The sequence below is a fragment of the Haliaeetus leucocephalus genome, unplaced genomic scaffold, assembly GCF_000737465.1.
Source record: "Haliaeetus leucocephalus isolate CR32 unplaced genomic scaffold, Haliaeetus_leucocephalus-4.0 Scaffold83, whole genome shotgun sequence".
Classification (NCBI taxonomy): domain Eukaryota; kingdom Metazoa; phylum Chordata; class Aves; order Accipitriformes; family Accipitridae; genus Haliaeetus; species Haliaeetus leucocephalus.
The window spans coordinates 3,098,055-3,114,172 of record NW_010972519.1 but is presented as its reverse complement, the minus strand read 5'-3'; the positions used below and the strand labels follow the sequence as shown (position 1 = coordinate 3,114,172).

General features: G+C 41.3%; 1 protein-coding gene across 1 annotated transcript in view; it reads left to right on the top strand.

The window, feature by feature from the left end:
• NPSR1 (neuropeptide S receptor 1) overlaps positions 1-15,725 on the top strand; it is a 59,221-nt gene extending 43,496 nt beyond the window's left edge. Inside the window, exons 3-7 of the mRNA XM_010582824.1 lie at positions 2,310-2,511; positions 11,562-11,638; positions 13,126-13,215; positions 15,330-15,510; positions 15,632-15,725. Coding sequence (XP_010581126.1) covers positions 2,310-2,511; positions 11,562-11,638; positions 13,126-13,215; positions 15,330-15,510; positions 15,632-15,725 — 644 coding nt within the window. The remainder of the gene's footprint in view (positions 1-2,309; positions 2,512-11,561; positions 11,639-13,125; positions 13,216-15,329; positions 15,511-15,631) is intronic.
• Positions 15,726-16,118: the final 393 nt, after the last annotated feature.

Here is a 16,118-nt window from a genome sequence, read left to right as displayed (position 1 = left end):
ACATCCTTTAGGAGAGTCAGTGCCAGAGCTCGCAACTGAGATTCCCGCTCCAACCCTGCGTGTTAGTCTTGACCACCCCAATATGAAAAACTCTCCATTTAAAGAGCAATATTGTTTTTAAAGGAAAATACTGAGACTAGCTGAACAGAATATCATATTTCAAAAGCTGTTATTTATTTGATTCCATTTATAATTGATATAGTTCTAGTTATATGATTTCCTGCATTTAGAGCGTATTAGAGCATTTACAAAAAAACAACATAAAAAACCCTGCTTGTGAGGCAGCCAATTACTATTAGTCTGATAAAACAAAAATCTACTTATCTAGATGTTTTCAGTGCCCTGTAAAGCCTTTTAGACTCACAAGGTCATATTCTACTGAACACGAGGGACATCTAAAAACAAGAATAAATGAACATCGCAGGTAATGTTTTATAAAACATAAAGATAAAATACCAGCCTTGCCCAACCCAAATTGCCCACTTCTCTTCAAGTTAAGGATGGCACTACACAGTACAAAAAATAAAGTATATTACCCAAGTATGATCTTTGCCCCTTAGAAATAGGCAGGTGGGCCCCACTGAGGCTTGTATGTATGTAATTTAAGTAGCTAGCCCGCAGTCGAAAAACCCTTTCTGTCAGGAAATATTTTGTGAAACTTACTCTTAATATGCCTTTCGCTAAGTTTATTCTGCTATGCTTTGGGAAACTTTACAGTTCTCCTTTGCTTGTGCAATATTTATAGACTTAATCTAACCCTCTGACATAGATGTCAGCAGAGTTCCCTCAAGTCCTAGATTAGCAAGACTGTATTTTGCTGAATGTGGGTAGCATTTAAAAATGAGCAGGATAAGTGAATGTTTGCAACTGATGTTTTATAAAGCATAAAATTACTTTTTGAATGTTTCTCCCACACGCTTTCGTATTGCTCTTTGAGCTTCAAGGAGGAAATACATTCTTCTTGATATGCATAATTTAAAGTCATTTTCTATTCCACACACAACCTCTGGTATTTTGTAGGACAATAAAGTATTTCAGCACCAAAGCTTCCAGATCAAAAAATTTGTCCCCATCTGTTCCTCTCGCAATCTGACTCAGGAGGAATAACTGCTGCTGAGAATCACTGGTACTCCACAGATCAGTCCTTTTTCCCCACACTTTTCAGCTAGAGCTACCTGGATTTCAGCTAGAAGATGCAGATTTGTGAAAACAAAAGCCTTGAGTCTGTTTGCTCCAAGCCACTGATTTTCACAAAATCCCATGGGTGCCACCAGTCATCATCTAATTTCCCACCAGTTTTCCCCACTCAGCAGCGGAGGAGGCCAGAAGTCAAGTGGAAGCAGTAGCCCAAACCTGACAAGTGTTTTGGAATCCTTCAGCTCCTGGACCATGAGGTCCATCAGGATCTCCTAGTCAATGTCTGTTGTGGCAGAAAAAACAGGGCTGAGCACATGAGCACCAACATCTGCCCTGTCTCGTGGTTAGCAGTCCACCCTTGCCATGGCTTGGGCATGTGCCCATCAACAGGAGCTGGGTTTGGTCTCCACCATGATGCAGAGAACTGCAGGAGATGCCTGGGCTCTCCAGGACCACATTTCTTTGGGGCAGTAAAATTGCAGCTGGAGTCAAAGGCAGCTGGTTGTGCAGTTTTGTTCTGACCCTGAACTGAGGCATTTTCTCTTCCCCAATAGGAAATGTTCTGTGAGCTTTCTCACTTCAAGGGGCATCAAAATGTTTCATTTCCATTCCAAGGAGGACATTTCCCCAGCCAGTACATCCAGTATGCTCCAACCTAGTTTATGTTTTAAGTAACCCTTCCCAGCCTCAGCCTTCCTCTGTTATCTGTAGCACAAGGGCTCCTTCTTCTTTTCTGTCTCTGTGTCCTCCTACTGACAGCCGCTTTGCTGTGCCAGGGTAAGAGTGTGCAGCTGAGCCGGCCTGCAGTCCTTTGCATTCATTTGTGATGTTCTCTTGGTGGCATAGAGGAATCATTACATCTCATGTTTCTGACTTGCTGACCCTGACCAGTGCCTTTCTCATAGTGTTTCAGATTCAATGGGCCCTTAGCATCTTTAAATAAAACATGTAAAATACAAGCCCATAACAACATGACTTTTTATCATGAGAAAGAGATGAAATCCCCATTTTCCTTTACAGTCTTTTCAGCATCAGCCAGCTGCAGTCCCAAATTCCCTTTCTTCACCTGGTTTCCTCCTCCTCCCTGCCTTTCTATCAGTACCACTACAAGGGACCAGTCGCACCAGCACCCCCATTGATATTAACACTGTCTGTTTGACTCTGTTGCACAGAAAGACAGGCGAAAGTTCTTATTGGAGTGGCCTGGAGCCTCTCCTTCCTGTTTTCCATACCGACTCTGATTATTTTTGGGAAACGGCAGCTCTCCAATGGGGAAATGCAGTGCTGGGCTCTGTGGCCTGATGATTCCTACTGGATACCCTACATGACGGTGGTGGCTTTCCTGGTGTACTTCATTCCTCTGATCATTATCAGGTAAGCCTGAACCGCAGCCAGCAAGCATGTGCTGAAAGCTGTCAAGTGTGCAATCAGCTTAATGCTTTAATTTCTACTCATTCATTACAATTTCATTTTCACAACTGCCTTACAGCTGCTGCAGTTTTTAATCACATAATGCATGTGTTGCTCTACTTGCCCTGGGGGTTCTCCACGAGGTATTAATGGCCAGAAACATTTTTTCTGAAGAAAGCACTGGATCTGTAAGTGCATCCACTTATCTCCACAGCTTCAGGCTTGAAATATATCTTTATAAATCCAGTATGAATGTCTAGCTATTATGACAGAACATAATTTTAATAAAAGAACAGGAAACCACACTTAACACTAATTAAACTGAAATTAACTTAAAGTGCTCTCAAGCTTCATAGTACTAGAAAAATGTTTCTTCACCAACATCGGAAAGAAATCTCCAAGCACTTGAAGCTGCCAACCACTCCTAAAATATGAGCAAATAAAATTCTTCCTATTTTGTAATGTGAAACCTGAGCTGCAAATATTAGAGACTGATTTGCTCAAAATCACAAAGACAATCTGCAGCAGAATCTATTTTAAACTGAGGTTAACCAATATCCCAGACTGTGCTTAGTGACCAGTGAATTTTATTACCTCCCTCTGGGATGCTGCCATTAGCTGCTGTTAAACAAAAATTATCTAGCCATGAGGAGCTACCAATGCAAAGGAGCAGTCAAAAACTGATGTTGAAGGGGAGTGAGGCTTCTTAACTGCCTTGAAAGGCTGCCAGTGGCAGTAATTTGTTCTCCAAGGCCTTTCCTTTCTTTTCCTTTTCAGTAGCAAGATTATAACAGGATTTCTTAGTGTCCATCTCTTCTTCTTAGTGGCAAAGAAAACTTGCTGGGACTCCTTTTGCCCCACCCCTAATTTGGTGACATGATATTTGGACCATGAAAGAGGAGCTATGTTTTCATGTCCCTTGGACATCTTTCTTGGTCCATCTGCTTTTGCAGCAGGTGATGAGCTGTGAGACTCTGCTGGCTTCCCGCTCATTAGCATCTCAGGTCAGAGCAGGGCGGGGGGGGGGGGGTGGGGTGGGGCTGGTCTTTTCTAGATGATGACAAGACTGGCTAAGTAAGCTAAACAGTAAAGACCGTGCCATGGGTTTAGTTCCTTTCCAGTTGAGTTGTGCATTGAAGTTTCTTACTCTTTAATCACGGAGATTAAGTTCTGCAGCTTCTAATGGAAACAAGTTTATCTCTGATAGAATCAAAACCGTGTGGTGCTTGAACTCATCTAGCTGACTTTTTGATACGGATTCAACATTGACCAGTGTTGCTCCCTAGAAAGAAGGGACAATTTTTATACTTTGCTCATAACACATCAGTTTGCTAAACCTTCCATTTTTGTGCCAGATTGCACAAATGTAACAAACAAAATCATGAAAAGTTCTCCTTAAAGAAAGGAAATGATAGCAATAGGGAAAAACTACTCCCAGATTGTCCAATTGCTCTTCCTTCCTAGACAGGATCATTTATGTTTGTATGTTTTCCTGTCTCGTAAAACCAGCTTAGTTTTAAATGAACCAAAAAATATTCTTGGGAATATGTAAATAAAAATGTGGGTGGATCTGCAGCCCAGCACTAGCAGCAAAAGGAATAAATACACACAGAAGAGACAAAAAGTAATTTAACTGTGAAAAGAAATGGCACTAGAAAACTTTGAGGTTGGCTGTTACTGTGAGAGGAGTTTTGTTCTGAATTTTCTCAAGTATCTAGCAATCAGGAAATATTAGTCAGCATCTTCAGTGTTTTAGGAAAAAGGCCCATAGCCTATCCAGTTACCAGTCATTCCACAGGTGTGTGAAACATCTCTTTCACATTCAAACTTACAGATTCGCATGCTTTCTGCTACAGATCAGCCACTCCTTTTTACATGGCATATATACTCGTTTGGCAAGAAAAGGCAAGCTACAGAGCAACAAATTTTTCAGAGCTGCTGACTTTATGCTCCCCTCCTCCCTGCCAAAGGAAGATATTCAAACCAGATCAGGTCTATGACTTGCTTTACAGTAAATTCCCAGAGGCAAGAAGGTGATGAAGACATGAGGGGAAAGGGAAAGGCAGTGAAACTGGAATTTCATGAGATTGCCCTGACAGCTGAGACATGAATAAAGCATTCTAATTTTTTTGCAGCTTTAACCTTGACTTTCACACGAGAAGTTTATGGCAAGACAGGAACTTAAAACACTGACCTTGCAGCCATGGGGCAGAGCGGTGCCTGTTGCCTGCCCAAACACATTCCTGGTTTCAGTGTACACTAACACAAATGCTCCCACGTCCTTGCCAGCAGAAGTCATGTTTTTGACAGGTCCTAAGTGATGTCCGGTACTGGGAGGAAGGAAAGGGGGTGGCGCAGGGAAGGATTTTTTTGTGCCCATTTATTTTTAGTTGTCAGTGATACTATTTTCTTCAGAGTAGAGAGGATTGTCTAAAATCACATAAAAACAGGATTACCATCAGGGCAAGGTCAGCAGAGACATTATGAACAAATGCCATGCAGTTTGGAAAGAAATGGCTATTTTCTTAGAATATTTTTTTCAAGTTTCAAGCATACAACTGAAGGCTGCAATTTCCCAGCTGATGCATCTCTAAAACATCTGTCAACATAGCCTCAAGGTGTGACATATATTTCTTTAAAATTTCTTGGCAGTCCCAGAGTTTAAAGCTAATCTGCCTGATGTGGCTGCAGAAATAAGTACTCTGGTAAGCAGTTTGCAGCTAAAGAATGGCAGGAATGGCTGTGAACATCTGCAGGGACTCAATTTCTCTGCAAAAGTTTTTTCCCATCGAATACTTTCAGATGCACAGTGGGTTTGATGGCAAATGAGACGCTGTTTTATAAGGGTGAGTGAGGGAGATCACATACATTGTAGTTGTGTGTTACTCTGTCAAAAGATCAATTATAAGAATTAAAGGTGTTATTTAGTAAATGAAGGAAGGCATTTTGTGATTTTTTTTAATTTAATGGCCTTTAGCTGAAGATGTTATTAAAAAAAGGCCGTGACATAATGATGGAGAGACTATCCATACATGTGCAACTGAAAAGTCAAGAATCAGTATCTAAGAATCCACAAATATGAATAAACCAGAAGCCAAGGCACAGGCCGCACTTAGTGAGGAAGTGAGGCAGGGTGCACATAGAAGAAGAATAAGACCTTTTCCACAATAATTCATTTTGTTTGCGCAGCTACTTTATTTTCTCTGCCGAAGCACTCTGATTTAGCTGCACGGCAGGTGCCTGACGCAATGTGGGACACTGGCTGGTGGAGTTAATTCTTAATTAGTTCTGCTGCCTGAATCTGCTGAAAACCTAACCTCTGGAGCAAAGCAGTTCACTGATGACAGCACTTTTTCTGGCACATTTCATCCAAAGTGCATACGAAGGATAAAATTTTATTTTTCAGGTGCAGGACTTAATTCCACACTAGATATGCTGCTTTGGCTGAGCAGTTTTCACTTGCTACAGTCCAGGTACCATAATCTTTTAAGTTTCTCTCATCCATCCCTCAGCTCTCTCAGCAGAGCTGATTTCACATGTTCCTGACACAGCCTTCAACTAACTCACAGGAGTTGTGTTATTCATAACACTGCAGCCCATGGAATGAATTATTTAGCTGATAACCTTATGCTCAGTCTGGAAAACATTTCCACGGGTGAGCTAATCCCCCAGACACAGTGTGAGCAAACCCTATAGATTCCAAGCCAAAACACAAACCATAAGAAAAGAAGAATCTGCCCCTTCTTTTTTAACATATATATGTAAAAATGCAATTTATGAACAAAACTACAACAGCCCTGAAAGATTTAAATACTAGGGAGGTCTGTTCCCACCACTTCTTCACAACTGGAGAATCAGCAATCAGTTATCAAACAGCCTGTGGTTTTGTGGTGAGTTTTTTATCTGATTATAATACAAACGAACAAGACCTGAATAATGAAAAGAGAATGAAAAGCTGTGATTAGATTTTTAACCCAAGAGTGTGGTTATCTTTGAGAGCTGAGAAAGGGGAAGAATATTTGTTTTCATGTAAAAGCTCTCCTCCTCCCCCCTATCTTAGTGTTGGGCAGGGAGAGCCACTGAGCCTGCATCAGGTCCTTCTTTACAGCACTCAAAAATTTGGCCTGTTCTTCCCTCTTATTTGGACAAATCTACCACTTTTTCTGCAGTTGATATTGTCAACCTACCAAACCCCAGAAAATTCAGAAAACTGAGTTAGGCAACCTGTGGTAATAAGTTCTCCTCTATTCTGGTACAGGTGTCATCAGCTATAACCAAAGCTTTTTCCCCTACACCAAGATATGCCAAGCAAAGCTCAAAAGGTATCTGTGATAGTTGAATACATCTGGGGCTTGCTGAAGAGAGCTTAAATATGGGTCAAATTAATATTACAGACTACTTACCTGCAAATATTTGCACCAGGGCCCCTCAGGTCCTGTGGTAGGGAGACAGGAGAGCTACTGGGTTTCCGTTCTGTATCACTACTCTGTGCCAAACCATAATTATATTCTGGCACTTGAGTATTCAGAAATTCAGTCTTTTTAGCTGTTATTCAAGATTGCCAAATATTTTTTTTTATATTTTAACCTGATAAATGCAATACATAGGCATTTATCTAATATAATTCCAAATTCAGGTTAAAAAAATTTGCAAAAGTTCCTCTTGAAGCATAGAGGAAACTATATCCATCTGCTGTTTAAAATCAAAACTCCAAAGAGAATATTTGCTTTGGAGCAGCAGAAAAATAATTAGAAGAGAAAAAACAGAATCAGCTAAAAGGAAAAATATGGAACTAAAGCCAAGACATTGCAATGAAATAAAAAATAGATTAAATAAAAGGTATTTGTCTGAATTAAATCAAATAAAGGGAATAGAAATACGATTAATAAAAATACCAAAGGTCATTTTCTGAGCTTGATTCAGCAAGCACAATCATTTTTCCTTCAATTTCCATTTCTAAATAAAAAAGCCTAGATCTTGCACATATGTTCTAATATCTGCTCGTCTATTCACTCACCCATTACACATGCCTACAATGGTTTGTTCAGATGAAGTTACAGGTGTCTTTTGTCTTTGGATAAATAGTGCTGTAAATTAGCTACCATAAAACGTAATGCAGCTGCTTCACTTTGCACAAATGAAGTACAAGGAACAATAGGCAATGCTGGATGATAAAGACAAGTAATTAGCAGGGAGCTTAAGTGTACTTTTTGCCAGGGTAAAGGCTCATTTCACTAGTAAATACTGAGGCTGAGTGGGATGCTATCATAAGGCAATCATTTATTTAAAAAAAAATAAAATCTGTGTTTAAAGAGTGGGCAGATCAATAACTCTTATAATTGTTAATATCAATACCAGAAGACATTTTATTTTCCAAACCAAAAGCCATCTATGAATTAAAAATAAAGATGGAGTGGGACTATTCATGGTAGCATTTGTATGACTAACTATAAGTTAGTTATTTACATGGACAAAGTATGCTGTAATTACCAACAGCGCCATATTAAACAACACCATTAACTAATAACATGCTACAATGAACATGCATCTTAGTCCTTCAGAATTTGGATCAAGCTAAATTGCTTTTGCAGGTGCAATGAATGTCATTTGCTGAGAATAGTCTGCACATATTCTTGTATTTTCCTGCCACCTCTCCAGATATGCATTTTATCAGGGCTAGAAAAATCACTGCATTTTCAGGTCAACAGCACGTCCTTTCTATCCTGTGGTCTTCAAAGCCTGAGCAACTCCTTCTCAAAAAGGCTTGGATTATTTTTCCATCTGGGTTTGACTACTCCACCTGAGCTCTTTCCTCCCTTTCTTTAGTCTCTTACCTTCAAATAATGGCCCACAACAACTTATATAATATTTTAATATCATAGTATGCATGAAAATGACTACAGCACTTATTTATATAGCCCCCAAGAATCCCCAGTGAGGGTTGGAAGGCCAGCGTACTACACAAAGAAACCTGACATCTGGACCTAACAAACTATACTTTGTATCTCCCGGTGCTTTCAGTGGAGACAAGAGCAAACAGCATGCAGGCATATTACACGTGTTGGAAAATAAGGTTTGTGGCAATGATAGGCTTGCCATGCATGTGTGTATGGTGTGCTCTTACATCTTGGCAATGAAGGTGGCGTAGCTTGATGTTGAGAGGAAGGAAAGAGATTACGATATGGTCAGAATTGTGCAGACCATTGCCAAACACCTTCCTATCCATCTGAATACCAGTTGTTGTCTGTCCCCTTCTACTCTTTGCTCACCTGCCACTTTATTTTCTATCAAGTGGGAATTTCTTCCCACCCTTTGAGATGTCACCAACCATGGCATCCTCCTCTAGCTGCCTCTTACAGAAAGAAAGAAGCTAGAAATGCATTCTGAAAACAACCTGCTTTTCCCTTGTAAGAAAATTACAGCTTCTGTTGCATAAGTGCTTTCTTTTTACTGTTGTGGCTTTGAAACACACATGCAGGTGCCTTTTATGATCTTAAGCTTTGGGTGACACATTTCTGGAAAATCCAGTTTGTTACCTCCATGCCAGCATAGCTGGGGAAAAAAAAAGATTAGACAGTAATAAGATCTGGAGTCCCAGAGAGAGAAAGGCATAAAGGCATAACTGTCGTTGGCAAAATCGTTGCTAGGAAGTGTACCTAGCATGACAAGTGACTCCTCTTTCCTGATGCCCACCCTGAGCAGCTTTACACCACCTCTGGTCCCCTCCTGGTAAGGAAGGCTCTAGTGGATCCAGCTATAAAGAAAAGAAAGAAAGATGAACAGAGGCAAAAACACCAGTACAAATCCATTATGTTGGCAGCACTTTAGAAGCCACTGGATTAAACCAGGAATTAAACTTTCCCCTGGACTTCTAAAAATTCAGGATTCAAATGAAACAGCATGTAATCTCATACATGAAATGCCAAAAGAAGACGACAGCTGCTATAACTGCATCTGGTGAAAGGGATGGTCTTACCAGACTCTGCAGCTGAGAGGGCAGGATTTCTGGGGTCAGAGGGAGAGCAAATGAGGAGCCTGACTTCGTAATTCAATCCTTGTGGAAGTTGGCTGGAAGCAAGGAGTCTGAGTATTTTGACTACAGAGTTAGGTTCCTTTGTCCTGATGCTTAGGCAACTCAGAACTTGTCCTGCTAGACACATGCAGGTCTGCATCAGAGGGGATATTGTTTCAACTGCAAATAAAAAGCTCAGACTAGGAGAAAATAGAAACAGGATTTTTAGGAGCTGGCTGGAAAATTTCTTGAGATGACAACAATTATCATTCTTATTCATTGGAACAATCAAAGGAGGAATGATACATGAATTTTCCACCATTGTCAGTACAAAGTACAAAGGAATTCTCAAGTGCACCAGCTGATATACAAACAGGTTCTTGAAAAGCCAGGATATAAAAGCAAAATGTTCAAGTCAGCTGGGAGCCATGCTGGACCTTTGAAGGGATTAAGGAGGGCAAGCTGGAGTCCACAGCAGATGCATGCAAAACCTTCACTGGGCAAATATGCTACTGCTCTGCTCCACAGCCCAGACTTTCCAGCTCTCACCTATTGAGTCTGGAAACCAGATGGTTCAAACTTCCACAGAAAGGAAACCTCCAAGGCACACAAATACTGCCTTTGCAAGCATGTCTAGGAATTGAGGGTGCTCTAGGAAAGGCTTGTGTATCAGTCTGAAAGCTCTAATAAGAACAATGTTTCTTCTGGTAACAAAAATAAACCACATGATAGTAAGACATATTTTTGTCTCTGTAAAACACCCTGAAATACTCCCCTTAGCTGCACCTTTTTCACAGAGTCACCACTGAGGTTTATGGCAATTAATGGTCAGGCTGCCCCAAGTCCCCCAAAACACTGCAGTGTATTGCAAACAGCACATCGTGACTTCTGTTACAATGCTTGGTTTTTACATCAGGAAAACATGGCAACCCGAGTGCATTAGCTGAAATATTTTTAAATTATTTTTGTCTTCCTTAGCAGACAAAAAGGAAAACACGGGTCAAAAGTATGCTGTTGCTTAGTGATTTTAGCTGCATGTTATGCATGCTTGCAGGAGAAAAGGCAGACAGAGCAAGGCCTTGTATAATTTTTTATGTAAACTGCTGAAAAGGTAACATCCTCATTCAGGATAGGGTTTCAAACAGCTCTTCAGCTTGAAGGAATTATTTTTACCTAATATATTAAATAAATAGAATTCCAGATTTGTTATTGCCTAGGGAAAGGTCATAACTATCCAAAGTTACTGTGGACTAGGGCACTTTTCATCTTTCTTGTTAAAAGTATATGTATATTCCTCTCTAAATATGCAAATTGTGGTGGACTTGGTTTTGAATCATTTAACTCTCCCCATCTACCTAATACTTCTGTCCCCCTCAGTTTCAGTCCCAGGACCTTGAGACCCAAAAGTGAACACCATGGTACTTAACTGCATTTCTCATGGATCTTGCCCCTGTCGACATCCCCAGGGTACCATTTTATTTGTCAGCTTCATACTCACAAAGTAACACCAAACCAGCAGTGGACACACAGCCAAAACAGGTCCGTTGCCTTGCTTCCCCCATTTCAGGGCTAGTGTCCTTCTTGCAGCTCCCAAGCCCACAAGCACAACCCTGTGCAGGGATGAGGTGCGTCCTGCCTGAGGCTGGTACCCAGGCAGATCTGGCCTCAGTTAGCTCAAAATCCCCAGTGAAATCTTGCCTGCGACATCTTGGCCAAGACATTGCATTCCTCTGCACCTCAGATTTGACATCTGCAAAGCCAGGACAATGATAATGGCTTCCATGGTGAAAACTCTTCAGATATACTTCTGAAAAGTACTATGGGAGAGTCATATTTTCTTTATTATTCTTGTCATCATTATTATTATTATTATTCCTATGAAGTCCTGTCATCTCTATGAGCTCCTTACACATAGATAAGTATATTCATAGAGCGCGAATGACTGGGATGTCAGTTAAATTTACTGTGCCTCATAATATCAATGACTCCTTCCCTTCTGTAGCGTCATATATTCAATTGTGATTCAAACCATCTGGATGAAGAGCAAAGCTCAGGCTGTCATCATATCCAGCTGCCCTGGTGAGTCTCAGCACACACATGTCTCCAGCCTCATGATTCAAAGCCACCCGGCTCCCCCAAATCCCAAAATGCCTGGTCATGCAGTGTCACATTGGGCCCCCATCACTGCAGTGGGAATAGGGTTTCTGTAATTGCTCATTCATAACTCTTTTCTACATTTTTTACTTTATTTTCTTTGACACTAAATCCCCTTTAGAGAAATGATAGAGAACATCTACAAGAAAAGAATTAAAAGGTAAAGAATCCTTATTCTAGAACTTAGAAACCCTATTCCTAGAACATTGCCCATTTCCAGAATAAATTTTTCTAGCAGATACCTATGTAAGTCTTTTGCTGTGCTTTCATATGACCTTACAAGTCCAGTGTTGGTCAAGATCAGAAATTCCTGGCTATGGAAAGCCATAAAATGAGCTGAGCTTTCCACCCCAAGACCATAAACTTTTTTGGACCATTCTGATTGATTTTGGCAAAGAATCTGAGCACAAATCATTTCAAGATCCTCACTTGTCAGCTGCCTTCCCTATTAGTTATGACGAAAGGTATGTTCATTTACTGTAATATGTTTTACAACACAACTGTAAGAGCACACAACCACTTACAGCAGCCAAGTGATGAGTGGAAATGCATCAAGCTATGGGGACCAAGCTGCTGGTACATGTCTTCTTGTGTATTCACTGTGGTGAACCTAATTATTCTGACCCAGCAACATGAACAGCAAATCGACATTAATAATGAAATCAGGCATAATATTGCAATCATGCTGGTACTGTTATTCAAATACAGAACTTGATTCTTGGAGACATTAGTGTGACTTCAGAGGAAATGAGATCAACCAGCCTTGGTGTGAGACTGAATAGGATTTGCTTCTCAATTCAAGCCACACTTCATCTCTGAAAAGCTAGTCTAACAGCATTTTGTCTTTCATTACTGAGTCAACATAGAGAGTAAAATGCATGACTGATTCTCCAAAGCATCAAAAGGAGTAAGAGGTTAAGGGAATGGAGCATGTAGCTTTTAAAATCCTTCTGACTGAAATACAGTTAAAAGTGAACAGGTAGTCTGTTTTGCCAGGTTGTTTCTTCTGTTTTCTTAATTACAGCTACCAGTTTCTTTCAGAAACTGTCTCCTATAACACTGGTTGTGATTTTGTAGCTGTGATGGCACATGGTTTTTAATTAGACTGATACAGCTGGGCACACAGGCAGCGGTTCTCCTGACTAAGTGGTGAGGATCAGGAACACCCAGCTGCCACAGTGCTTCAGGAAGATTTCTTCTGCTTACATTTCCCCTTTTGATTTGGGGTAGCTCAGGTTTTGAGCATCCAACTTGAGCAGGTTTGCAAGTGTCCAAATTTCAGAAACTACTGAGCCCCTGCCTGACTCTAGGAGAAGATGGGCTATATATTGCTGTCCTGCCCGCAGAGGTAGGCACTGACACATCAATGCACCAGCCCTGCTCTTTTACTAGCTGAACCATTCTTTCCCTAGGTGGCAAAACCTCTGCTGGCTACACCAGTCGTGGGTTCATATCCAGGGCAAAAGTGAAAGCGATCAAGTACAGCATCGTAATTATCATTGGTAAGTGAAAAGCCCTGCAGCTGGCTAGGGAGGATGCTGACTTTAGGAAGCTAGTCTTCCTCAGCTCCCTCTGTCATGAGCAGATAAAATGCAATAGATGGCTTAGAGAAGGAGCTTACTTAGACTCCCCTGACTTGCCTTCTGACCTTGTCCTTCCCCTCTCCTCTGGCTGATAAACTCCTATTTTAGGCATCTGACACAAGCCTCAAATGAATTTATATGCACAGCCCCTCATGTTCATAAAGAAAGTAAAGGAGGGACATTGCTTAAAAGGAACAAAAGAAGGGGTCATCTCCTTCCCATCCAGGCTGCCAAAAGACTTGGCAACCAAGTTGTCTTTTAGGCTTAGAGACTAGGTATGGCATGTTAGGTGCTGGAGGAGTGCAAGGGAGAGGAAGGAGAGGTGAGGGATGCAGAGCAATTGAATTTGATGTCAGAAGCATGTTGCCTGCTAAGGTGGGAAGAACGAGCTCTTCTTTCCTGACAGGGCAGCAGATGACTCAGTGCAGGTGTCCTCCGTCTTCCACGGAGATGACATTATTCTGATGGAGTTAGGAGACTGACATTCTATCTCAATAAATAAAGGCAGCATCACACAGGGCTGGTGATTAGCTGCCAGAGACAGACAGGAAGGCGACTGAAACTATTTACTCCCAAGGGCTGACAGCCATCCCCTAACACTGAAAAAGAGATTGCTCCTCTTTCCTATGCTACACAAAATTCAGATTGGACGATATTGCAATAATGGCTAGTATTAGCTCACTGTTTAGCAGTAGTGTCTACAGGCATGAGAGAGGCTGGTGTGAGTCATGCTTTTCAGAAGCCCAAGAACAGCTTCTTTGTGTACCTGAACTTTTCTGTGTGGCAATAAGAGAACACTTTTGTCAGAAACAACTACTATCGCAACGCCATCAGATGTTAAGAGCTCACCTGGATGCTCAGTATTTCAAAGGACCTTGATAATACTAGGCATCCCGCATGTCTTGATGTGCAAACAGATTAAGGCACCTAACATTCATGGATTTCTTTAAAGCCACTTAAAGTTCTACATAGTCAGTGCTATGACCCATACGCTGACACTGTGTATTGCTGTTTTGCTGGTATGTGTGCATAGACACTGCCAGTTTGGTTACTCTAGAAAACAGAAGGGGAGTTTACCTCTTCCTTGCACATTCAGTGCAGAAATACTGCTCAGAAATACTGATCAATGTGATGGGAAAGCAAGCACGAGGTCACTCTGCTGTCTCATTTGGGTCAGGGAGACATCATGTGTCTCATTTCACAGATACCTGTATATTTGCAACCCAGGTACTTACAGCTTAGCTGAGTGAACTGCCTGTCCCAGTGTTTCCATGTAAATCTTGAATCCAAAGCTTTTGTGAAAGGAGATGACGGAAATTTGTGAGGGACAATTCATTCCTTCCACCTGCAAATAAAGGTAGATCTGTGGCCTTTTTATTTCTGCCACCTCTGAACAAAAGCACCTATGAACAGCACAGTCCTCTCCTCCCTTCCCCAAATTCACCTCTCAAATTGCAGTACAGGAATTAAGAGAGTCTTCCTGCACACTCCATGTACACAGCACCTCCAGCCAGCATGCCAAATGATACATTGGTCTGCCATACTGTGGTGTGAAAGTGTGTCGTTCCTAGTGCCTGGATGTCTAAGAGCCTTTTTTTAATAGGCGGCTGTGACAGGCAGCGCTGTCATGGAGTGGCACTTTGGTGGTGTGTACATTTAGATTGTCTGCTCACTCAGGGGACCATTAAAAGAGCGCTTCACTATAACTGATGATGCTTTAACTGGCTACCTATTTACCCTTTATGTGTTGTGTAGTGTTCAAAAGTGCCTTGATATGTCTAGAGGGAGCACTCTAAACACTTAGAGGAGCACACATAATTTATTTTATGGGCATTAAAATAAAAATAAAGACAAATAAAAGCACAATCTAATAACTATTCTCTTAAATAAGACCCTGAATAGGGAGAGATTTTTTTTTTTTGCATGAACAACTATTTATGTGTTATGACAGTCTCTCTATGTGCGTGTCATTACATCCCTAAACAGCTAAACTATCTAATGTCAAGCTCTTCCTCTCTCTGTCTCTCTTTCAGCATTTGTTCTCTGTTGGAGCCCTTACTTTCTTTTTGATATCCTGGACAACTTCAACATACTCCCTGAGACCAAAGAGCGCTTCTATGCATCTGTGATTATTCAGAACCTGCCAGCCTTGAACAGTGCCATCAACCCCCTCATCTACTGCCTCTTCAGCAACCACCTCTGCCCCCCTTTCGAGTATCGCTCCTTTACTGTCACTGACTAACCCCTAAAAAGGGAGGGAACACATAAATGCAGTCCCTAAACAAACTAAGTCTTTTTGTCTATTCTAATTCTGACTGTCCCTTATTTTCTTCAGGGAAAGAAGGACTCAAAGGCTGGGGGGGACATTCCGGGACAGGAGTGATGGAAGGCAGGAGATGCATGTCCTGTCCAAACCAGAAGACATCTAGAACGGATGATGCTCTGCAAAGCTACACCAGGACCTGTGCCGAGGAAAGTGGAGGTTCCTCACAAGCCCTGTGCATCATGAGTGGACGGAAACCAACTGACAAGAGCCTGCACCTTGCTGCTGTTGAGCAGCACATGTATTTTCAATCATCGGCACTGCAGCTTCAGCAACCACACACTGCCAGTGCCAACCTCAGTAGGAAGGATTTGCATGCCACTTGTGAGGGCTCATCTTGGCCCTCTGTTTTTAAACAAGCTGTAATATATATATACTCTGAACAGCAAAAAACAATGTAAATGGTGTCTAGTCAGTGTTCTCTATTTTTCAGGAGTCACTAAAAGCTATCTACTGTACCGTCTGGCTCATATAACTGATAAAGAGTATTTACAAGTAA